This window comes from Ranitomeya imitator, chromosome 1 (genome assembly GCF_032444005.1).
Source record: "Ranitomeya imitator isolate aRanImi1 chromosome 1, aRanImi1.pri, whole genome shotgun sequence".
Taxonomy (NCBI): domain Eukaryota; kingdom Metazoa; phylum Chordata; class Amphibia; order Anura; family Dendrobatidae; genus Ranitomeya; species Ranitomeya imitator.
Genome location: NC_091282.1, coordinates 711,524,523 through 711,549,998, shown reverse-complemented (window position 1 = coordinate 711,549,998; position 25,476 = coordinate 711,524,523). Strand labels below are relative to the sequence as shown.

Here is a 25,476-nt window from a genome sequence, read left to right as displayed (position 1 = left end):
TCTTCACTTTCAGTCTGCTTTCAAGGAAAGACGCTTGTACTTCATCCCCCTTACGATTGCATTGCCGGTATGTCTTTATGTTTTCTCTAGATAATTCCAGTTCTATATTACCTAATATTATAATAATAATTATTATTATTATTATATTATTATTATTATTTCGGCCTTACTAACTATGTTACTATCAAGAGAGGCCTGGATGTCTTCCTGGAGCAGAACAATATTGTATCATACAATTAGGTTCTGTAGAAGGACGTAGATCTGGGGATTTATTATGATGGAATATAGGCTGAACTGGATGGACAAATGTCTTTTTTCGGCCTTACTAACTATGTTACTATGTTACTATGTTACCCTAGCCTAGCCAGTTGTACTCCTAGTTCAGTTACTAGCTTTCTAAATGTTATGCATAATGTACATCATGTGTAGTATGTATTTCTTCTATACCATGCACTGATTCTATGTATATCATTGTTTACAGTTTCACCACATCAATATACCACTACGTTTAATAATGCACAAACTCAACCACAGTCTCCTTATTGGACTCCGGTATAGCGGTTTAGCTGCCTGTATAGCTACGCGAGCCTGCTTATTTAGTGAGGACAGAACAGAGTTACTCCTATCAGCGTAACTCAGCTATACTATGATATCTACTACTATCTCTCATCACCTTAATACTATATACATGTCAGAGAATTATCATGATATTGTGCTATATATATCAATGACTGGGCGTTTAACAAACAAGAGGTTACCTATAGGATAAACGCTTATCTGTGCTTTAGATACCAGCGCTATATTTCTCTGCGCCACATATCCTCAAGCTTAGTAATTAATATGATCCTTTATGCGCTCATTCACGCTTCGGATATGGGCGCTCTATTACATCGTGTCATATACTCTAGATGCCTAACAACAAAGACATCTGGCACATGCGCACTATGTCGCTCCAGGAAACTATACGCTGGAGCGCCTGTTGAATCTCTTGAAACAGGAAGTGCTGCTACATCCATCTTGGCAGCGCAGGAGGAGGCTTGCGTTCCAGGACGGAACGCAGGGCATATTTTCAGGTATGTGCTCCATCCTTTTCATTTTTAAGTATGATCTTTGATCCCATACTACCACGTCATTTAGGAATAGGCTTGGATTTGTGGACATACATAGTAAACTAGTTCAGAAGAGACTACATTAATATAACACTCGGTACATTCTGGGAAAAAGGGTATGTTTCCAATGGCCGATCGTCCTTTGACTCCATCTTGGTTTATTTAAACTGGCCCCTTTTAGGTTTAGACAGGTCTGTCTCCTCATCGTGACAAGTCCTATCAAGCTGGTTCCGTATTGTGCCTCCTGTTGAACCGCATGGATGGGGAAACGCGTCGAGGCTGGAAGCTAAGTCTTGGGATAACACCCTTTTAATTATCCATCAATGTCAATTAATTGTATATCTATGTGTCCCTAGAGGAATCATGGTGGACGGTTGATTTGTTTGAACCAGGTTACTTGACTGGCTATATGACCCCTCTCATTTGGTGTACTGATCTTGTTTAGATGTGAAGGTACCATAATAGACATCTATGATATATGGGCCTTATAGGATATTTTTGAGAAGCCAGTACTCTGTGGATGGGGGTCAAAAATGTTACAATAACCTATTTCTTATAATAAGCACTATCCCTTCATCTCTTTATATTGCTTATTGTTTTCCCACCTATAGAAAAGTAGGATTTATCAGAGCTAGTCGGGGACAGCCGCCGCAGAGTGGGGGCACCAAATAATTGTATCTAACAGGGTGCCAACCTCCACTGCCAGGTAGGGACAGCAGATAAGTATAGGGAATTGCTAGGTTATTGTTTAAGACCTTCTATATTTGTTATTGTCTGCACTGGGAAGGGTATTTTTAAACCAAGTTATTCTTTCATTAAAGTTTTTGACTTTTAAAGGGATTACATGTTACACATTTGATTATGGTAGTTTCCCTAGCTCTATATTATACGTCTTTATTAGCAATTTTGGAGGCATACCTCATTCAGGACAAACAGCCTCCTCCGGGGGTAAAGGCTCACTCCACCTGGGCGGTGAGAGCTTACTGGTCAGTTCGTCACCAGGTTTCGGCCTTGCAAATCTGTAAGGCCGCTACCTGGTCTTCTTTGCATACCTTTGCAAGGTTTTATAGAGTTCATACCCATGCCTTGTCTGATGCAGGCCTGGGAAGGAAGGCACTGCAGGTGACGCTTACGCACCGACCCACCTGAGTCCGTTTTCTTTGCATTTTTTATGTTTTTCACCCTTGGGGGACTGCTTTAAGACGTCCCATGGTTACCTGTGTCCCAATGAAGCGATAAAGAGGGAGTTTTGGTACTCACCGTAAAATAGGGATTTTTGTGTACTCACCGTAAAATCCTTTTCTCCGAGCCAATCATTGGGGGACACAGGACCATGGGTATTATGCGGCCACTAGGAGGACACTAAGTTAACACAAAGAATAACTCCTCCCCTGCAGTATACACCCTCCTGCTGCCTCTAAGTGAACCAGTTCGGTAACAAAGCAGTAGGAGTTTAACATTTAATAAGAATGAACTATGTCAAAACCAAGTCAACAGAGAAAAACTAAAACCAATAGACTAACAGGGTGGGTGCTGTGTCCCCCAATGATTGGCTCGGAGAAAAGGATTTTACGGTGAGTACACAACAATTCCTATTTCTCCTATGCCTCATTAGGGGACACAGGACCATGGGACGTCCTAAAGCAGTCCCTGGGTGGGAAACAATCCACTGCAATTGCTCAGTGTACCCACAAGTTACAGATGTGGCACTGCCGCCTGCAAAATTCATCTGCCTACGGACGCATCTGCCAATGCCTGAGAATGGACATGGTAATGTTTCGGAAACGTATGCAGGCTGGACCAAGTTGCAGCTCTGCAGACTTGTGCTGCCGACGCCTGGTGCCGGATGGCCCAAGACGCGCCTACTGACTGAGTAGAATGAGCCTTAATCCCTGCTGGGATGGAGTGACCTCTAACTCGGTACGACTCCTGGATAGCTGAACGAATCCACTTGGCTATCGTAGCTTTGGAAGCAGCTAGACCTTTCCTTGGCCCTTCCCGGAGCAAAAACAGGGCATCTGACCTGCGGAAAGACGCCGTCCTCGAAGTGAAGGAAAGACAATCTCCTCATGGAGGTGGAAAGATGAGACAACCTTCGGTAGAAAAGACCGGGATGTTCTCAAAACCACCTTATCCTGATGAAAAATGAGGAAAGGAACTTGACAAGACAAAGCTGCCAGTTCTGAGACTCGTCGGATGGACGTGACCGCAACCAGGAAGGCAACCTTCCAAGACAGAAGAGACAGGGAAACGTCCTGCAGAGGCTCAAAAGGAGCCTCCTGCAAGACTCTGAGGACCAAATTAAGGTCCCATGGTTCCAACGGCATCTTATAGGGTGGCACCACATGTGAGACTCCCTGAATGAATGTCTTCACCTGTAATCTGTTGGCAATTCTACATTGGAACAGGACTGACAAGGCTGAAATCTGCCCTTTGAGAGAGCTAAGGGCGAGACCCAAGTCCAAACCCGACTGAAGGAATTTGAGGATGGAAGGAATGGAAAATTCAAGAGGAGAGGGTCCTTGGTCCTTGCACCATGAGAAGAAGGTCTTCCAAATGCGATGATATAAACGCATAGACGTAGGCTTTTTGGCACTGATCATGGTAGAAATGACTTTCCGAGAGAAGCCTGCCTGTGTTAGCACCCAGGACTCAACGGCCATGCCGTCAAACACAGGGCCTCGGAGTTCTGGTGGTAAATGGGGCCCTGGGACAACAGGTCTGCGTGATTCGGTAATCGCCAGGGGACATCGACGACTAGTTGAACTAGTTTGGTGTACAAGACACTGAGCGGCCGATCTGGCGCAATCAGGATTACTGGTATCCCCTCCGCTCTGATCTTCTTGATGACTCTCGGCAGTAAAGGAAGTGGGGGAAATATGTATGGTAGCTGGAACTGATGCCACGAGTGAACGAGTGCATCAGCCCCGATGGCTGCCGGATCGTGGGACCGAGCTATGAAGTTGGGAACCTTGGAATTTAGCCGTGAGGCCATCAGATCCACGTCCGGGGTTCCCCAACGACAGCAGATCTGGTGGAAGATCTCCGGATGGAGAGACCTTGATGGCTGAGGAAATCTGCCTCCCAATTTTCCACTCCCGGAATGTGAACCGCTGAGATCATTGAGCGGTTTTCCCGGGCCCAACGGAGAAAGTGGCCTACCTTGGTCATGGCTCCCCTGCTGCGTGTTTCCCCCTGCCGGTTGATGTATGCCACTGCTGTGGCATTGTCGGAATGAATCCTGATGGGACGACCCGACAGGAAAGGATGGAATTGGAGAAGAGCCAGCCTGATTGCCCGTATTTCCAGGATGTTGATGGAAAGGCGTGCTTCCTTTAGAGACCAGCGGCCCTGAGCACCGTGATGGTGGAACACTGCTCCCCAGCCCAGAAGACTGGCATCTGTTATCACAACTAGCCAATGTACTGGGTGAAAGGACTTCCCTTGATTCAGAGAGGACTACAAAGTCCGCCACCTGAGAGATTGTCTGACTCGCTGGGGAAGGAGGAAACGACGATCGAGAGATGACGGGTTCCTTTCCCACACAGCCAGGAGAGCATGTTGTAAGGGGCGGAGGTGTAGTTGAGCGAATGGGACCGCCTCCATAGCTGCTACCATCCTGCCGAGGACTCTCATACTGAACCGTAGAGAGCGAGTATGAGGTCGGAAGAGCTTCCCACTGTAAGACTGAGATCTTTTCCGGGGGAAGAAGTACCAACCCCTGGGAGGAGTCCAGTATCATTCCTAGAAAGGAAATTCGCTGAGCCGGTACTGGGGAAGATGTTTGGAAGTTTATCCTCCAACCCAGGCGAGAAAGTATCTATTTTGATGGTCACGGCCTCCTTGCAGGTGCGGAAAGAGGGGCCTTTGATGAGGATATCGTCTAGAAACGGTAACACCACCACACCTTGGGTATGAAGGATGGCCACGGTGGCCGCCATGACCTTGGTGAATACCCTGGGAGTGGTGGCAGAGCAGCAAACTGGAAGTGAACTTCCTGAACTGCAAAGCGAATAAACCTTTGGTGAGAAGGTAATATAGGAATGTGGAGGTACGCGTCCTGGATGTCTATGGTCGCCAGGAACTCGCCTTTCTCCATGGAGGCGATGACAGAACGAAGCGATTACATCCGGAACCGTCGCACCCTGACGGACTTGTTCAGCAGTTTTAGGACCAGTATGGGCCGTACTGTACCGTCCTTCTTTGAAACAATGAACAGGTTTGAATAAAAACCCTGAAACCTTTCGCTTTGAGCAACCAGGATAACCACCCCGTCTTCTTTTAGAAAGCTTATGGCCTGGAAGAACTCTGATGCCTTTGCCCTGGGAGGAGAAGAGGGGAAAAAGCGATTTGGTGGAAGAGAGAATTCTATCTTGTATCCGGAGGCACTAGGTCGCGGACCCATTTGTCGTGAACGACCGAGAGCCACGCGTCGCTGAAGGAAAGCAGGTGGCCGTCTACTTTGAGGGTGTCCTCCGGATACCTCAGGGAGTTATTGTGTGGGAGACCTGCCCGGTCTGGATCCTCTGGACCCTGACTGCCTAGGCTTGCCTCTCCAAGAAGGGGAAGGTTTGTAAGAGGTCTGAGGACCTCTATCCCTACGTTGTACCCAGCCAGGTCCAGAAGATGTGGAAGTAGAGGACCAATTTTAGTTGGAAAAAAAAAAAAAAAAAACGGGACCGAGCCTGCTGCTGCTGGTTCCAAAAGGGTCTCTGTGGAAGAAATTTACTCTTCCCTCCAGTGGCGTCAGAAATTAATTGGTCGAGCTATTCGCCAAAAAGGTGACCGCTGATACAGAAGAGAAGTCAATGACTTTTTGGAAGCAGAATCTGCACGCCAGTCCCTGAGCCATAAGGACCTCCGGATGGTGATGGTGTTTGCTGCTGCTTGCGAAGCACAGTTAGCAGCGTCCAGGGACGCAGTAACTACAAAATCTCCAACTCTGGCTATCTGAGTAGCGAGGTCTGCTATCTCGGGGGGAAGATCAGTATCCAACACCGCTGCAGACAAGACCTCAGGCCAATGGGTCAGAGCCTTAGCCACCCACGTAGCCGCAAGAGATGGGAAGAGTGCGGCTGCTGAGGCTTCAAAGGCTGAACGCACCATTTTGTCGATCTGATGATCGGTTGGGTTTTTAATAGAGGCTCCCTCCGAAGAGGATAAAATAGATTTAGTAGCCAGGCGTGATACCGGAGAATCTAACGGGAAAGATTGAGACCAATCTTTTCTTAGATCCTGGGCAAAGGGATAGTTTGATTCTATGGGCTTCTGCCCTGTGAATCGTTTATCGTGACGGATCCTGTGAGATTCAACAATTTCCTTAAATTCTGGATGAGTAGCGAATACCTTGTGAGCTCGCTTGGTCCTCTTAAAGGACACGGCATGATCCGTTTTAGATAAAGGTTCCTCCTCAAGTTTCAAAGCCTTATTCACTGACAATGAGAGAGTCGAGAGTCTCCTGATCGTGATGAAATTCCTGGTCTAGGGACGTGTCAGAATCATCCTCTGAAACAGGTTCTCTACTAGCCCCAATGAAAGGGGAGCGAGAAATGGAGCCCTCAGAACCCGAAACCCGTTGATGGTCTGGAGATATGGCACGCACGAGTCCTTTTCCTGAAAGAGCGAGAGCTCCTTGGCAATGTACGACCCCTAGAATACGAAGGGTTTTGAAGATGGAAGCGTCATCCGTAAGAGTGCCCTGGTTAGAGGAGGGGTATCGGAACGATTCTAACGCTTTTCCCAGGGATGCCATAGACCGTGTAAGAGAGGTAGCCCACTCAGGGGGACCAGGCTCACTAGGTTCGGTATCAGTAACAGGTGGTTCTTGAACAGTCACCAGTTCACAAGCTGCGCACAATGCAGTATTGTGACCCCGGGGTAATGAGACCTTACAAGAGGTACATGCAGCAAATACAGTGTGGGTTTTCCCAGACTTTTTGTGAGGCCTTGATTGAGACATAATAGCCTTGAGGAGAGCGCTTACTAGCAGGGGAAGGGTTAAGCTACGTATTTGCAGCTTACCCAGGTCCTGTGTCTTGAGTCCCCAGGGGAGGTCCGCAATGTATGGTCCTGAAGGCTGTGATTAGGAGAGCTTGAGCAGCGCTGCAGGATCAGCGCTGTGGGTGTCCCAAGATGGCCACCGAGATCTGTGAGAGCGCTTTTCAGGGAACGAGAAGTGCTAGAAAAGATGTGCGGCGGTAATTGCCGGTGGGCGTGGCCAAGAACTCCGGCCTGTATGAAGGGGAAAAGCCGGGGACTAAATTTGAAAAACTTGCGGTTGCACCCTGCGGCGTCGTGACCGCTATTGGTGCCATCCTGAGCCGCGCTCCTTCATAGTAAAGCCACACTGCGGACCACCCACGGACCCGGGCTTTATGCCCTGCTAGAGGTGCGGACCTTCTACACCCCGCGGACCAGGACCCCCCAGCGCCTCGGCCCCTGCAGTGTACTCACGGTAGATGCGGTGGGCCGGTGCTCAATCCACCGTCGCCATAGTCCGGGAGGGGGTGAAGAGCTTCTGCTGCCTTGCGTCATCCGCTATATCAGTGGTGATGCAGCGGGGGGCTGCTCGGACGCCATACATAATATGCCCGGCTATGCACCTGGCTCCAGGAGAGGTAGATGGAGGGCTACTCCATGTGGTCGCCTGCTATGGAGGGGGGAGATCGGAACCCGAAGGAACCGTCGCCCATAAGGTGAGCTCAGGGCTAGTATCCAACGTTGCAGGAAAGGATACGGGAGGAACGCTCCATGTACTCGCCTGTTGATTCGGGGGAGATCGGAACCTAGAAAGGGACCGTCGCCCCCATTCGCTCCGTTAAGGGAAAAAATAGAATAAAAATGAAAATAAAAACGGTGGGGTCTGAGAGCAAACCCAAGTGCCTCCTACAGACACTAAGCAAGAACTGGTTCACTTAGAGCCAGCAGGAGGGTGTATACTGCAGGGGAGGAGTTATTCTTTGTGTGTTAACTTGGTGTCCTCCTAGTGGCAGCAGCATAACACCCATGGTGCGGTGTCCCCTAATGAGGCGTAGGAGAAATCTCTTTCTTGGAGTCTTCATTGGGGGACACAGCACCCGCCCTAACTGGTTGTACCGGTTTTGAGCCTACGGACTTTTGTTGTTGTGTTGGTACATGTGTTGAGTTTTTGGTTGCTTCTCCTACTGCTTTTGCACTAAATTAAGGTACTTGGTGACTGTCGGTGGGTGTATACTGCTGAAGAGGAGCTATTTTCCTTTTTTTGGATAGTGTCAGCAGCATACACCCCATGGTTACCTGTGTCCCCCAATGAAGGCTCCAAGAAAGATTTTACGTTGAGAACCAAAAATCCCTCTTTTTCTGAAATAAGCAGCTTTTTAGCAGAAGCCACCTGAAGAATTATCATGCTACTTCCTGTATTGTCTTCATGATCTCATAACCAGGACACAGTTAAAAAAAACCAACATGTGCATAGCAATATAGTTTTTACAATGCTGAGCAATATGTTAATTTTTTCAGCACTTTTTCAGGTGGCATCCACCCAAAGAAGACGTTGGGTGCACATAACCTTAAACTTACAGTAAATCATAAGTACCAGAAAGATCAGATATCTCTATTTACCTCTTCACGACCTATGACGTATTGATACGTCATAGGTCGTGTATCCCTCTTTGATGCGGGCTCCGGCGCTGAGCCCTGCACCTTTTCCAGCACATGATAGCTCATTTCATCAGCTGACATGTGCCCTAAGGCTGGGTTCATACTGCGCTTTAGGCGTCCGTTAGAAGGACTACGTTACACCACGGCATAACGCGGTGTAACGCAGTTCGTTAACGCTGCCATTGAGTCCAATGTTGGACGCTTCGCTAGCGCACGCCCATAATGGGCGTGCGCTAGTGATGTGCCGTCATTGAGTGACGGACCCTGGGACGCGGGCTGCAGCGTTTCCGGGTCGGTCACTGCTAGTAGCGCGATATCATGTCGGCACTTGCGTTAACAGAAGCCCGTTAACATATGTGTTGAACGGGCTGCTGTAAATGCAATGTGAACCTGGCCTAACAGCCGCAGGTGGAATTACAATCCACCCACGGCTATTAACATGTTAAATGCCACTGTCAATCTCCAACAGTGGCATTTAACACTGGATTTTTTTTTTCGCCACTTAAATAAAAAAGAACCTATACATGTTTGGTATTTGCTCACTAGTAATGACCTGGAAAATCATACTGGCAGGTCAGTTTTAGCATTTGGTGAACATGGTAAACAAACAAAAAAAAAAAAAAAAATTGTGGAGTAGCACTTTTTTCTTCAATTTCACCGCACTTGGAATTTTTTTTCCAGTACACTGTATGGTAAAATTAATGTTGTCATTCAAATGTACAACTTATCCAGCAAAAAGCAAACCCTCACACGGCCATATTAACAGAGAAAAAAAAAAAAAAAAAAAACACCAAAAACATTTATGGCTCTGAGAAGAAGGGGAGCAAAAAACGAAAATGCAAAGACGGAAAATCCCAAGGTCTTGAATGGGTTAACTAGACGTATACCACAAGTGACCTACTGACGTTGTTTGGCCTTTGCTCTAACTGTACTGAAAGGCGTGACAGACATGTGCAGCCAGATAGAAATATGGACAGATCTAGAATTCTGTTTAGCTGCACTGATCAAAAGTTCACCCAGAACATAACACAGAAACGTGGTGTGAACCTACTCGTACGATCCCTCTGATCGAGCCTCAGAACGTGCAGCGAGACACGCGGCTCTACTCCAATGCGCGTCTTCATTTGCGGCTGCATCACTCACCTGCTCTGAATGTGTCGGCACATATCAAACACGTCTTCCATCCTTTTCTCTGATAGTAATACGCCAGCTAAAAAAAAAAATACACTAAAGGATTGCCATACACAAGGTAACGCACAAGCTTACATTTAATAAAAATATCAATATAGCTTACCTTAGAACAAGTTGTGGTCTTTCCACTTCCCTGCAATCCGACAAACATTATAACATTTGGTTTTCCTTTCGTAGGCGTCCATGCCTTCACTCCGGGATCTACCAGCTATGGAACAAGAGCAATATTTCAGCTTCAATAGGCAAATACAGTAACGATCATCTGTTTAAAAGGGATGCAACACTGAAAACTTAATCGTAGCTGCATACTTTTAGTACCGAATGTGGCTGTATATGACTTTATCCCTTAAAGGGAATGTGACTGATTGGTAATATCAAGTGTGCAGCTGGACCTGGTAAAAAAATGAAGGGGACAGGGCACTCACCGGACCACCAAGGCCCAGTCAGACGGGTAATTGGCAGGGCTGCTGATTGAAACCCCCCACCAATCTCATCAACTTTAAAGAATTGGAAAAACTCCTTTAACATCATAATCTAGCAAAAGACTAGTAGACTTAAACTCGTGGTTTTATTGTTTTTCCCTCTTTATTAGAGCTGCCTTTATTTTCCTTTATTAGGGTTTTTCATCAAAAGAACCTAATATGCCATAAATACTTTTAGGAGAATGAGCGAAAATCGTTAAATTATTGCTTATCAGATACCAGCAATAAACAGCGGCATAGAAGGCCATACCTTGACCAGTTCCTTGAAAACAGCATGCTGGATCATCTTCCTCTTATTAAGCCCAGATGCCATTTCTTCCAAATCAATAGCGGATCTAGAGAGAGGATGAACATTAACTATGTAAGTGACCATCTGTCATAGTCCTCTTGTTAAAACCTGGCTAAAAACTAACATTAACATGAGCAATAAATCACTACATAAAAAGAAATAGCGGAGTCGTACTTGACATTTTCTCTTAGCTGCTTTACAAGCTTGATGTTGACGTCGGCTTCCAGTAAGGCCGTGCAGACTTCTTTCAGCATCGCACCGAGCACCTAAAATACAAAGGCGGAACGATAGATGTGAGCACTTCAGAGGGCCGGAGACAATTCCCTTATACAATGTTAAAGGTAAGAGGAGTATAAATAGTTTGCAGTATTGCACCGATTTTGAGATATCTCTTTTCTCCATTCATATACAGTGATATCCTTTAGATCTGACAACTAGTGATGAGCGAATGTGCTGGGATAAGGTGTTATCTGAGCATGCTCGGGTGCCAACTGAGTGTGTTCAGCGTGCTCGATAATATGTCTGAGTACTTGCACCTAACGAACAGACAATCACTGCATGTGTTGCGGCTGTTGAACAGCCACGAGATCTGCAGCTGTGGGGACTTGAATATAATATTCGAGCACGCCAAAGACACTGTTAGCTCCAGAGCATGCTCGGGTAACACCTTATCTGAGTACGTTTGCTCATCCCTACTGACAACTAATCATACAGGAAAAAAGATAAACCAGCACATCACTACAATACAATGTGGCATTTAATAAAAACCAGAAGAGGATGGTTGCGCACAGACAATTTATATTTTATTAAATTTCTTGTCCGGCACATTAATCTCAGGCTCCAATTCTGTAATGGTCATCCGGTCTCCTACACTACATTGCTTCATGCAACAAGAATTTGGCTTTCAGGTGCCCATACACATGACACAAGTGTCAGCCAAATGCTCATTCATCCGACACCTACATACAAATGTACACTCAGCTTGACTGAGCATACATGCATATTCAATAGAGAGATGAGAATAGGACAATGCCAGACTTCTTTTTGCTTAAACCCTTGAAAATAAAGGCGTGGGCATGTTGAATTTCAATATGTCAAATCCTTTTCACCATCTATGAGCAGGTGAGGGAGAGTGAGGATATCCCATTTACATTTTTGATGGCCGGCCATCATGTAGGTCAAAATATCATTAACAGATTGCTCCTACTCAATGCAAACAAACAATACTGCAAGGAGCTCAAGTCCCCGAGAATACCACTCTGTAAATAAAAAATTATATGGAAAAAGTGAGTGAACCCATCTAACATAGATAAGAAATCCAAGTATTATCCAGAATTAATCCTCCACCCTCCATGTTTATCTTCGAGTGCATGAGAGCAGGCCTCACCTCTTCATTAATGATTGTGGCATTGCTCAAAGAGCGCAGAGCCGAGGTTATCTTCCGTCCGAGGTCTGCCAAAACCATCTTGGCGGCTGAAAGCTAATCACTCTAACCTGCAATAGAAAGTTGTAGAAATAACAATAGAACAGATTTCATGGCAAAAAAAAGTTATAAAAATGAAACTTCTACATTAACACACGACAAATACATAAGAATCACCCAAGCTATAGAATAAGATGCGTCATTTCTGGGGTGGCTGAGCTGATGTTTTTAGCCTGGAAGGGGGGGTGCAAATATACATGGCCGTTTCCCAGGCTATTAATATCAGCCCACAGCTGTCTGCCTAGCCTTTGCTGGTTTGATTTTATAGGGGGACCCCCAATTCAATTTTTTTGGGGGGTTCCCCTGTAAACTAGTCAGTAAGAGATAAGCAAACAGCTATGAGCTGATACATAACAGCCTGGGAACCTTTATTGGTATTGGCTCCTTCCCAGATTAAAGGTACCTTCACACATAACGATATCGTTAACGATATCGTTGCTTTTTGTGACGTAGCAACGATATCGTCAAGGAAATCGTTCTGTGTGACAGCGACCAACGATCAGGCCCCTGCTGGGAGATCGTTGGTCGCTGAGGAAAGTCCAGAACTTTATTTCGTCGCTGGACTCCCTGCAGACATCGCTGGATCGGCGTGTGTGACACCGATCCAACGATGTCTTCACTGGTAACCAGGGTAAACATCGGGTTACTAAGCGCAGGGCCGCACTTAGTAACCCGATGTTTACCCTGGTTACCAGCGTAAAAAAAAAAAAAAAAACACTACATACTTACCTACCGCTGTCTGTCCCCAGCGCTCTGCTTCTCTGCACTCCTGCACTGGCTGTGAGCGTCGGTCAGCCGGAAAGCAGAGCGGTGACGTCACCGCTCTGCTTTCCAGCCGCTGTGCTCACAGCCAGTGCAGGAGGAGTGCAGAGAAGCAGAGCGCTGGGGACAGACAGCGGTAGGTAAGTATGTAGTGTTTTTTTTTTTTTACTTTTACGCTGGTAACCAGGGTAAACATCGGGTTACTAAGCGCGGCCCTGCGCTTAGTAACCCGATGTTTACCCTGGTTACCCGGGGACCTCGGGATCGTTGGTCACTGGAGAGCTGTCGGTGTGACAGCTCTCCAGCGACCAAACAGCGACGCTGCAGTGATCGACATCGTTGTCGGTATCGCTGCAGCGTCGCTGAGTGTGAAGGTACCTTTACATCTGCTCTCAGCCATCCGCTTTCCCTCTGCTGGTACTAAGGGTAGGGGTTTCCACGGTCAGTATTTGCTGTGGATTGGATGCTGCGTACAGCCGCAGCGGCCAGATGTTACAGCATAGTGGATGGGATTTTATTAAATCCCATCTCCACTATGAGTTTAAAGACGCAGGTGGCAGACCTGTGGAGACGGACATGCGGCGCGTCTTTATAGACTGCAGCATGTTTATTTATCATGCGGAGACGCTCAGTCTCTACAAAATAAATATCACAGTATGTATAGGCTGCGGTGATTCCGCATGTGTTCAATGAACACATGGAGAATAACCGTGCGTACAAAAGCTGACAGCGCTTTGGACGGGGTGGGGCATCTGCTGCGTCCAAAGCACTGCCTTTACAGAACGTGGAAACATACCCTTAAAATCATGCGGGAGCCCACGCAATTTTTAAAAATAATTTTTTAGAAAAATAAACAGATATTGCATTTCATGCAGATTTCTGACAGCTGCTTTTTTTATTAAAGCATATGTAGGTTAATAATGTTAATGCTCCTACATAGGCTACAAAAAACACATAAAAATTGTGCGGATTTTCAACTGTATTTTCTGCCAACAGAGGCAGAAACCACGCAGAGTTTTACACAAGCAAATCCGCAACGTGCGCACATAGCCTTACTGTGGTGATGGAGCTGGCACCAATCACAAGAGGTTATTATCTCAGCCGTTGATGTAAGTCATGACAGCAGCATCTAAGTGGTTGGAAACGAAGGAAGGTGTCCCCTACTGATAAAAGGATTGATGTGCAAGTCCACTAGGGGGGCCAATAAAACATAAATATGTATATATTTCGTTTTAACTAAATACAGTTCACATCATGCCTTATCCTGGATAGTAAATAACATCTAAAAGTAAACCTAAGTAATCTGTATATACAGATCTCAAAACATCAGAATTGCTGGTTCTTTTTTGCTTCATTTCCCTCAACCTGGCCAAAAAAACCAAGAAGGTAGCATATAAAGGATTCTAATAATAAAAAACAGGTACAGGACTTTGTGGGAGGAAAAAATTGAAAGCTCAGAGTTCTCACCGGGATTGTGACCCAAGGGCCGCATAAACGTGGAGCCGGCCCCGCTGCCAATTATCAGCTGATTATTTTAGTAGTGCCTGCTCTTATTCTATACGACCATGGACATCAGGCTGGTCCCAGAACAACCCCAGATCCCAGCCCCACGGGCCCCAGATCCCCAAATCCCAGCCCCACATCCCCGCCCCACGGGCCCCAGATCCCCAAATCCTGGCCCCATATCCCCAAATGCCAACCTCACGGGCCCCAGATCCCCAAATGCCAACCTCACGGGCCCCAGATCCCCAAATCCCAGCCCCACGGGCCCCAGATCCCCAAATCCCAGCCCCACGGGCCCCAGATCCCCAAATCCCAGCCCCACAACCCCAAATCCCAGCCCCACGGGCCCCAGATCCCAGCCCCACAACCCCAAATCCCAGCCCCACGGGCCCCAGATCCCTGGCCCCACATCCCAGCAGATTACCTGGACCTGCCAATGACCTGCAGATAATTATCTTGTGTACAGACGAGTCTGTGAAACTTTTGGGAGAACATCAACTGTTCATACTTTCTTCCAGCAGGGAGGATCTCAGACCATTATCAGGGGGACATGGTCGCCTCTGGTCAGGAGTCCACTAATCCTGCCCTGTGCTTGCCCTGGAGAGGACCTGATAACCAGCAGCTGCTGGCAGCCGGCTCCCTGCCCACACATTACCTCAGTATAACGCGCCCCTTCTCCGGGTGTCACTGTCTCTTCCGCCCCCGGCGGGACGGCGCCTCCAGTTCTCGTCCTCTCTTCCCAGTCCTCGGAAACAAGGACCAGATTCTAAACAGAATCACACGGAAACCCGAGCAGACGGCAGATCCGAGCAGCTTCCGGTCAATAGGAAACGTCACCAAATGCAGGCGACCTTTAACACTTACCCCGGGTTATTCTTCCCCCATGAACCTCCGGTGTTACACATATTGCTGTCCCCTACCGCTGTGGATGCTTATCACCGTTCCTAGTCGGGAAGAGGCAGCGGCTGTAGCGCAGTTTGCCCTGATTTGGATTAAATGCTGCTGTGGCTGTAGGGTTAATGGACGGTTTGACAGACCTTACCAAGCTCATGTCCCGGTACGCCTGGCATAGGCGAGCTGGCCGCGGCGGCCATCTTGGTACACCTAATGCATAGACTGTGATTGTGATTCGCATGACTGTGGAGGCAGATGGATGTAGCCGAAGCTCAGAATGCCATCCTCACATTGCTGGGGCAGGTGACCCCTTCTGCCTTGCCCAAGGTTATCCAGTGGATGAAAACCAGCAGTAAGAAATCTGGGGCTCCTTTATGTGTGACCATATGGAGAAGCAATCTGGTTCTCTCTGTTTTCAGCCTGGGTTTCCCTGATTAGTGTCCATGAGAGATTATGTCTCTCCCTGATCCATTTATCTCCAGGTCTTTGTGTTTCTATAGAAATGTATGACTGACAGCAGCTGCATTACCTCTGTGGGAACGCTTGTCCGTCGTTAACACGTTCCAGTCTACAGCGCCCTGGTATCAGTCAGAATCACACTGCAGTTCTGGGGCTCTGTAGAGTTTGTGGTGGGTGGCGGTTGCACCTTGTCAAATTTGGATCAGTCTCCAAATTCTGTAGTATGTAGAATCCTGTTTTGTATCCTGCAGTCATGTTCCTCCATAATTGTTAACTTCCCGTATAGCTGGAAGAAAACACATTCGCAAGATGACTTCACTGCATTCAAACAGGCAACACACGCTTTTAAATCTGCCCTCACCTCTGGTAACAGGCCTACTTCACAACCCTCGTATATTCCCTATCCCACAACCCCAAACATTTATTTAAAACCTTTAACTCCCTCCTCCGCCCCCCACTGCCTCCTCCAACCTCCCTCATTTCTGCAGAGGACTTTGCCACACACTTTAAAAATAAGATCGACCAAACAAGGCAAGTCTTCATTGTTCAACCACCACAACCCCTTTGTATACTGGACCAATGCCCAAACCCCATAACCTCCCTCTCCAACATCACTGAAGGGGGACTTGATTGTCTCGTCTCCAAATCGCACCTCACCACCTGTGCGCTCGACCCCATCCCACCTCCTCCCCAACCTCACCACCACACTTATCCCATCCCTAACCCACGTCTTCAACCCATCACTAACTTCTGGCACCTTCCCTTCTGCTTTCAAACATGCCACAATCACGCCTATCCTTAAAAAGCGAACCCTCCATCCTACTGCTATGTCCAGCTATCGCCCAATATCGCTGTTCCCATTCGCTTCCAAACTCCTGGAGCAGCACGTCCATGCTGAACTTTCCTCCCACCTCTCATCTAACTTGATCTTTAACAATCTACAATCTGGTTTCCGCCCCATCACTCAACTGAGACAGCCCTGACCAAAATTTCTAACGACCTACTTACAGCCAAAGCTAATGGACAATACTCTATACTCCTCCTCCTAGACCTGTCCTCTGCTTTCGACACAGTTGACCACTGCCTCCTACTACAGATCCTTTCCACCTTTGGCATCAAAGACCTCGCCCTATCCCGGATCTCCTCATACCTTTCCAACCGCACATTCAGCGTCTCCCACTCTACCTCCTTATCCCACCCTCTCTCTGTTGGAGTCCTCCAAGGCTCTATTCTAGGACCCCGACTTTTCTCAATCTATACACTTGGCCTGGGACAACTCATAAAGTCTCATGTATTCCAGAATCACCTTTATGCTGATGACACTCAGATCTACCTCTCTGGCCTAGACATCACCTCTCTGCTGTCCAGAATCCCGGAGTGTCTATCAGTCGTATTCTTCTCCTCTCGCTTCTTCAAACTCAATGTGGACAAATCTGAACTCATCATCTTTCCTCCATCTCATAGATCTTCCCTACCTGACCTATCTATCGCAATTAACGACATCACGCTTTCCCCCGTACCGGAAGTCCGCTGCCTCTGAGTAACCCTTGACTCTGTCCTGTCCTTTAAACCGCACATCCAAGCTCTTTCCACCTCCTGTCGCCTCCAGCTCAAAAATATCTCCAAAATCCGTCCTTTCCTCAACCGTCAATCTACTAAAATGCTTGCTCATGCCCTCATCATCTCCTGTCTTGACTACTGCAACATCCTTTTCTGTGGCCTCCCTGCTAACACCCTTGCACCTCTCCAGTACATCCTTAACTCTGCTGCCCAACTAATTCATGTCTCTCCTGGCTACTCCTCTGCTTCCCCCCTCTGCAAATCTCTTCACTTGCTCCCATTACCTCAGCGTATGCTGTTCAAATTACTAATACTGAACTAAAAAGCCATCCACAACCTGTCTCCTCCATATATCTCTGAACTAATCTCCCGATATCTTCCCTCACGTAATCTCCAGTCCTCCCAAGACCTCCTCTCCTCCACACTTATTCGCTCCTCACCCAACCGCCTCAAAGACTTTTCCCGATTATCCCCCATCCTCTGGAATTCTTTGTCCCGACACGTCAGACTATCAACCACATTTGGATCCCTCAGACGGAACATGAAAACCCACCTCTTCATGGAAGCTTACAGCCTCTAATGACCCCACTGCCTCCTCACCACTACCGAAGCTACCGCCTCACCAACACCGGAGCTCCTGCAACCCTCAACCTATTGTCTCGTTCCCCACCATCCTGTAGAATGCAAGGCAGGGTCCTCGCCCCTCTGTATCAGTCTGTAATTGTTAGTTTGCTTACTGTAAGTGATATCTGTAATTTGTATGTAACGCCTTCTCATATACAGCACCAAGGAATCAATGGTTCTATATAAATAATATCTGCCTCCGGAAAAAAAGGGAGGTTTTCCAAAGTCCTGGAAGAAATCTTGATGGTGCCCCTAAAATCCATGAGCAATCTGCTCTTTCTGGAAGGTTTCTTGTGCATGATCCTGCTATGCTTCATTATCAGACATATTCCCAACGTCCAAATACACATTTCATAAAGGTCACGTAATGGGGGTGACATGCAATAAGCATAGAAGGGGCATGGACAAGATTCAGGGTAGCGCTGAGTGTGCTGTAGTACGTAACCTTCCCAAAAGCCCACCCATAAAGTTGTCTACTGCCTGCTCTACTACACAGTTATCAACAGTCCCTGCCAAGGAGACAAATTTCATGAAAACACTCAAAATTGAAGGCTGCATATTTTTGGGGATTTTCCCACGATGGGGTTGGGGTTTAAAGAGGTTACCTATTGCTTTCAAATAATTTCTTAATGTCCCCAGGGTGAGGAGAAAAGAAAAAAAAGATACCAACCGCAACATTACCACTCCTCAGCGCTTGGTACTGTGTCCTGTGTGAGAAAAGATAATTCATTTTGTGACTGTGGTATCCAGTTTGTCCTATAACTTCAGCTCAAAAAACACCGATGAGCGGGGAAGGTTCTCATTTCTGTTCACGCCCCGAAAGTTCCTATTGGCTTATAGTTCAGAGGGAACTTTTACTTTTTCTCTGGCCCTAATTAAATGCCTACTTGTGCTATTAACACAGAAGTCCTATCTAGTATGCCATACAAGGCTGTGCTGTTATGATTTTTTAGAAAAGTTCTTTAATATTTGGCGTTTGAAAGGCATAGAAGAGAGTGCATTTAGCCCACATAAAGTTGGTGCCGAAACCCGGGAGTAGACGTGCATTTTACCATTCGTATCTTGAGTGAGGAGGATCCTTCAGGAAAAGTGAATTCTATAGCTGCTGCATGAGGTAAGAAGCTTATTCTTACATTTGCATTTCACTTTTTCTGAGAGTTGGTCTAGCTTCATTTTGGGTGAGTGATTTTGCATTAAATAGTCTAGTCCAAGAAATGGAGACTTGCCTTTGCCTTTTTGAACAGTGTGCTGTAATGATTTCCTTGAGATCTCAATATTAGGAGTTCGAAAAGCATAGAAGAGTGAATTTTCTCACACCTGCATCTGTCTCCTGGCCTTATTATCTGACAAGATGCGTTAGGCTATGTTTCCACATGGCGTACCGGCAGTGCTTTGAATGCTGCTTATCCCCGCTCCGTCCAAAGCGATGCCAGCTTTTGTACGCTCGGTGATTCCGCATGTGTTCATTGAAAACATGCGGAATCACCGGATCCTATACATAGAACGGTGCTATTTATCTTGCGGAGACTGTGCGTCTCAGCAAGATAAATAGGCATGCTGCGGTCTATAAAGACGCGCCACATGTGCATAAATGCAGGTTTGCCACTTGCGTCTTTGTACGCATAGTGGAGATAGGATTTCATAAAATCCCATCCAGTACTCTGTAACATCTGTCCACTGCGGCTGTATGCAGCGTCCAATTCTCAGCAAGTACACCATGTGGAAATATACCCTTATATGGCTGCTCCTGCTCATTTGTTAAGTCTAAGCCAGCTGCTCAGTGGGAAGGAGGCGTGTGTGTGTGTGTGCGTGTGTGTGTGCGTGTGTGTGTATATATATATATATATATATATATATATATATATATATAATTATTTTTGTTAGTTCTATCACCCAGAACACATTAAAGAGAACTTGAGAATTTGACGCTAGTTTTTCCTCCTAATCTGAGAGTGGCATGATGTAGGGACAGAGATCTTGATTCTAGCGATGTATCACTTAGGCCAGGTTCACATTTGCATAGGGCAGAGCTGCGGAGGGCTGCGTAGTTCCTCCGTTAAGTCCCGCCCACTGCCGCAGTCTTCCATTTAGCTCCGCCTACATCGTCATGCGTCCTGCGTATCTATAAGATTTTTCCTTTATCTTTAACATTGGGTATGCAGGCCATGCGAATGTATGCAGATGCCTCTACATACGTCGTTTTGAAGCTGCGCCGAACTGTGCCAAATGCAACGTGTTGCATTTTGTTGCAGTCGGTGCAACATCAAAACGACGATAGGTATTCAGGACACATACCGACGTAGGCAGAGTTGAATAAAAGAGGTGCGGCAGTGGGCGGGGCTTAACGGAGGATCTAAGCAGTCCTCTGCAGCTCTGCCCTACGCAAATGTGAACCTAGCCTTACTGAGCTGTTTGCTTTTTATAAATGAGTTTTATCAGCAAGAAATTATCACTAGAGGACTAGCAAACCCGCTGCCATTTTGTTCTACCATGTCGCTAGCCCTGATTGGCAGCTTTATGCACAATGTATACAGAAAGCTGCCAATCAGTGGTGTGGTCGAGGTTATACAGAGCCAATTTTAGACAAATTGGGGCCCTAGCCAAAATTCTAAGTGGGGCCCCCAGGTCCATATAAAACACGTACATGTTACACCGATATCGGTGTCACCAGTGTTTTCAATCAGTTTTGATTGAAGGAGACCCCGGAGCCACAAGACCACTGCAGCCCAGTGCTAAGACTGGCAGAGACCCCCAGGAGCCACAAGACCCCTGCAGCCCAGTGCTAAGACTGGCAGAGACCCCCAGGAGCCACAAGACCCCTGCAGCCCAGTGCTAAGACTGGCAGAGACCCCAGGAGCCACAAGACCCCTGCAGCCCAGTGCTAAGACTGGCAGAGACCCCAGGAGCCACAAGACCCCTGCAGCCCAGTGCTAAGACTGGCAGAGACCCCAGGAGCCACAAGACCCCTGCAGCCCAGTGCTAAGACTGGCAGAGACCCCAGGAGCCACAAGACCCCTGCAACCCAGTGCTAAGACTGGCAGAGACCCCAGGAGCCACAAGACCCCTGCAACCCAGTGCTAAGACTGGCAGAGACCCCAGGAGCCACAAGACCCCTGCAACCCAGTGCTAAGACTGGCAGAGACCCCAGGAGCATCAGTGCTGGAGCCGCAGGGGATTTATCATTTCATGCTAATTATTTTTACATTCTCAGAAAACCCTTGTAGTGTCTGTTAATACCCACCATTTTTGCTGCGTATTGATCTATGGCAGGAAATATTCAGCATTTTTGCAGCCTTTTCACTGGCATTTTTGTGTCCCATTCATTTGAATAGGGAAAAAAACCCTGCTGAAAGATGACGGCAACAGATTTATAATGTCTTCTGGCCGCTGCACTGGGACAGCGCGGAATAGTATAATAGACGGCACTATTCCACATAATAGTATATTAGGCCCTGTTCACACTGAGCTTCTGCAGTGCGTCCTCCTAAAATAGGATCCACATAAATCCCCTACGGGGCCACAGACTGCACCGACACAAACAGAGGTCAAATGAATTTGTTTTTTTTTCTGAAATTGACTGATTTATTTTCTTAGGCCAGGTGCACACCATCAGGAATTGGAAATGCTTTGGACACAGCACATGTCCGCTGCCGGCTATTGAACGCAGGTGACTCCACATGTGACCACTGAACCGTGCGGATTTACTGCGTCCAATACATTGTACAGGTGACATTTATCGCGTCTCCGCAAGATAAATAGACATGCTGCAATCATGTCTGTCTCTGCCGGTGAGCCGCGGGCGTCTATGGACACATAGTGGGCATGGGGTTTTTTGGGATCCCCTTCACTATGCTGTAACATCTAGCCAGTACATAGCGTCCAATCCACAGTGATTACTGATCATGTGCCCCGGCCCTCAGAGTCTGTGTTTTTTTGTGTAAAATTTTTCTGTGGCTGTTCAAACAGACAGACACATTCAGACGAAAAAAATCACCTGTGGAATTCATGTGAAATCCATTCATGTCTTTGCAATCTATGGCTCTATACAGGATTCAGGGAGAACCCACTGGGAGCAGTAAGGAAAGACAATGTGAACAGGCCCTTGTGTAAGATAAAGACATTAGACATACCGTTTTTTTCGGATTATAAGACCCACGTTTTCCCCCCCAAATTTGGAGGAAAATACCAGCCGCGGTGGAGCAGGGTCCCAGGGTCTCTGCAGGCTGGGATGAAGGGATGATCGCATGTGCGGCGCGCCGCTGTGGGTGTTTGGTGCTTCGGGGACTCTGCCGACATTTTGTGAAAGGCCAGAGCCCACGCAGTTGCATGATTTCCTATGGGGTGAATTCCTGGAAAATGGCTGCGGGGGGCGGCGCATGCGCAGATGGAGATCTTGGCACCAAGATCTCGGGAGATGAGATTTCAGCGCTGAGATCTCATCTCCCGAGATCTTGGTGCCGAGATCTCCATCTGCGCATGCGCCGCACCCCGCTGCCATTTTCCCAGGAGTCCGCCACATAGGAAACCACGGAACTGGGGCCGCACGGTGGCGCAGTGGTTACCACTACAGCCTTGCAGCGCTGGGGTCCTGGGTTCAAATCCCACCAAGGACAACATCTGCAAGGATTTTGTATGTTCTCCCCGTGTTTGCGTGGGTTTCCTCCGGGCACTCCGGTTTCCTCCTACATTCCAAAGATCAAACTGATAGGGAATTTAGATTGTGAGCCTCATTGAGGACAGTGATGATAACGTCTGTAAAGCGCTGTGGAATTAATAGTGCTATAAAAATAGTAAAAATAAATAAACTGCAGGGGTTCTGGCCTATCACAAAATGCCGGCAGAGCCCCCGGAACATCCGAACATCCCCTCATCCCTGCCTGTGGCCTGCAGCAATGCTCCACTCTTGCCTCCTCTAGCAGTGGCCCTGGGACCCCGCTTCACCACAGCCACCACCCCCGGTAAGCAATAAGATGCATGGATTATAAGAAGCACCACCATTTTATTTAAAAAAGTTTTTTTCCTACTTTTCCCCTCAAAATTTTACAGAACTATATATGCAGCACATATACACAGATACACACTATACTGTACATGTACACATTATATCTACTATATAATTGTCTAAGGGGTACTTCCGTCTGTCTGTCCTTCTGTCACGGTTATTCATTCGCTGATTGGTCTCGGCAGCTGCCTGTCATGGCTGCCGCGACCAATCAGCGACGGCCACAGTCCGATTAGTCCTTCCCCTACTCCCCTGCACTCACTGCCCGGCGCCCGCTCCATAATCCCCTCCACTCACCGCTCACACAGGGTTAATGGCAGTGGTAACGGCCCGCGGTGTAACGCACTCCGTTACCGCTGCTATTAACCCTGTGCGTCCCCAACTATTTACTATTGATGCTGCCTATGCAGCATCAATAGTAAAAATATGTCATGTTAAAAATAATAAAAAAAAACCTGCTATACTTACCCTCCGCCGACTTTCCCGCTCCTCGCCATGCTCCCGGGACCGCTCCATTGCAAGCGGCAGCTTCCGGTCCCAGGGCTGGTGTGAGCAGGACCTATGATGAAATCGCGGTCACAGGACTTCAACGGGCCTTCGGAAGGTGAGTATATGTTTATTTTTTTTTTTTAAGTCTCTATACTACGTGGCTCTGTGCTGTATATTCCGTCGCTGTGCAATATACTATGTGACTGGGTAATATACTACGTGGCTGGGCAATATACACTACGTGGGATGGGCAATATACTACTTGACTGGGCAATATACTACTTGACTGGGCAATATACTACATGACTGGGCAATATACTACATGACTGGGCAATATACTACGTGGCTGGGCAATATACTACGTGACTGGGCAATGTACTACGTGACTGGGCAATGTACTACGTGACTGGGCAATATACTACGTGGCTGGGCAATATACTACGTGGCTGGGCAATATACTACATGACTGGGCAATATACTACGTGGCTGGGCAATATACTACGTGGCTGGGCAATATACTACGTGACTGGGCAATATACTACGTGACTGGGCAATATACTACGTGACTGGGCAATATACTACGTGACTGGACAATATACTACGTGGCTGGGCAATATACTACGTGACTGGGCAATATACTACGTGGCTGGGCAATATACTACGTGGCTGGGCAATATATTACGTGGCTGTGCAATATATTACGTGGCTGTGCAATATATTACGTGACTGGGCAATATACTACGTGGCTGGGCAATATACTATGTGGGCTGGGCAATATACTACGTGGGCTGGGCAATATACTACGTGACTGGGCAATATACTACGTGGGCTGGGCAATATACTATGTGGGCTGGGCAATATACTACGTGGGCTGGGCAATATACTACGTGGCTGGGCAATATACTACGTGGGCTGGGCAATATACTATGTGGGCTGGGCAATATACTACGTGGCTGGGCAATATACTATGTGACTGGGCAATATACTACGTGGCTGGGCAATATACTAGGTGGCTGGGCAATATACTACGTGGACATGCATATTCTAGAATACCCGATGCGTTAGAATCGGGCCACCATCTAGTATATGTATACTTACCAGGTTCTGCGGCTTCACTTGTACAGATCCATTCCCACTGGATAGGGCTTTACAAGCAGCCATGATGAGGACTCAGGAGGAGACACACAGGGCTGCAGGCATCTTCCTGGCCCGACTCTGACCTCTGTTCTGCTGTAATTAGCCCCTCCCTCTCACTATCAACTTCTAACCTGACTGCAGGGAGAAAGAGAGAGAGAGAGAGAGAGGGGGGCTAGAGGGAGGTTTGGGAGACACTCCTGAACTACACAGGATGCATAGCGTTATTCACTGCTGTACACCCTCTGGGCACTTCATAAAGGGGCTCTAGATGCAGGGGGCCCCCTTTGTGGGTGGGAGCCCCAGGCATCTGTCTGGTCTGCCTGCCCCAAACGCCAGCCCTGAGGACTACATGGCAGCAGGTTTACTTGTCCTCTAGTGATAATCTCCTGCTGATAAAAATGTTGTTTTTTTAATCAAAAGCAAGCAGGCCAATAAGTGATACATTGCTGGAATTATGCTGCTTTCAGATTAAATGGCAACAACCTGGTGGCAGATTCCTTTTTAAGAATTTGCTTGACAGTTCTGACCAACCACTGCTACATAACAACTTAGGGCTCCTTCTCACTTACGTGAGACTCGGATGAGTCTCACACGACAATACCCCGGCACTGCACCCCACACTCAGGAGCGGAGCGTGCAGCTGCATGTATTCCTATGCGGCCGCACACTCCGATCTGAGTGCCGAGTGCAGAGCCGGGTTTTAAACATGCGAGACTCATCCGAGTTGCTCGCAAGTGAGAAGGAGCCCTTATAGTGAATGTGATCATGCTGTTTCCTACAAGTTATAACAACAAGAGTTGGAAGAAATTGTAACCTGCTGGATTTACGGGCAATTACATTCACTTTCACTAGTT

At 47.4% G+C, this 25,476-nt stretch overlaps 2 protein-coding genes and 1 long non-coding RNA gene across 4 annotated transcripts in view; 1 reads left to right on the top strand and 2 right to left on the bottom strand.

Annotated features, from left to right (window-relative positions):
• SRP54 (signal recognition particle 54) overlaps window positions 1-15,302 on the bottom strand; it is a 40,345-nt gene extending 25,043 nt beyond the window's left edge. The window contains exons 1-6 of the mRNA XM_069732138.1: window positions 15,113-15,302; window positions 12,097-12,203; window positions 10,884-10,975; window positions 10,671-10,755; window positions 10,042-10,146; window positions 9,891-9,957 (exon numbers count right to left, since the gene is read on the bottom strand). Coding sequence (XP_069588239.1) covers window positions 9,891-9,957; window positions 10,042-10,146; window positions 10,671-10,755; window positions 10,884-10,975; window positions 12,097-12,174 — 427 coding nt within the window. The 5' untranslated portion in view covers window positions 12,175-12,203; window positions 15,113-15,302. The remainder of the gene's footprint in view (window positions 1-9,890; window positions 9,958-10,041; window positions 10,147-10,670; window positions 10,756-10,883; window positions 10,976-12,096; window positions 12,204-15,112) is intronic.
• A 71-nt stretch (window positions 15,303-15,373) lies between these two features.
• LOC138643258 (uncharacterized) overlaps window positions 15,374-25,476 on the top strand; it is a 106,377-nt gene continuing 96,274 nt past the window's right edge. The window contains exon 1 of one of the 2 annotated variants that reach the window (XM_069732162.1): window positions 15,374-15,514. Coding sequence is in view for 1 of the 2 variants with exons in the window: in XM_069732152.1 (XP_069588253.1) it covers window positions 15,607-15,703 (97 nt within the window). In the remaining variant the exon portion in view is untranslated. Of the gene's footprint in view, window positions 15,704-25,476 lie in introns of both variants that reach the window. The other variant, XM_069732152.1, reaches the window with a different exon arrangement.
• On the bottom strand, window positions 15,710-25,168 carry LOC138643267 (uncharacterized). The gene is made up of 3 exons (XR_011314157.1): window positions 24,584-25,168; window positions 18,665-18,701; window positions 15,710-16,096 (listed from the first exon to the last, which is right to left on the bottom strand). It is a non-coding gene; the product is annotated as an uncharacterized lncRNA (long non-coding RNA).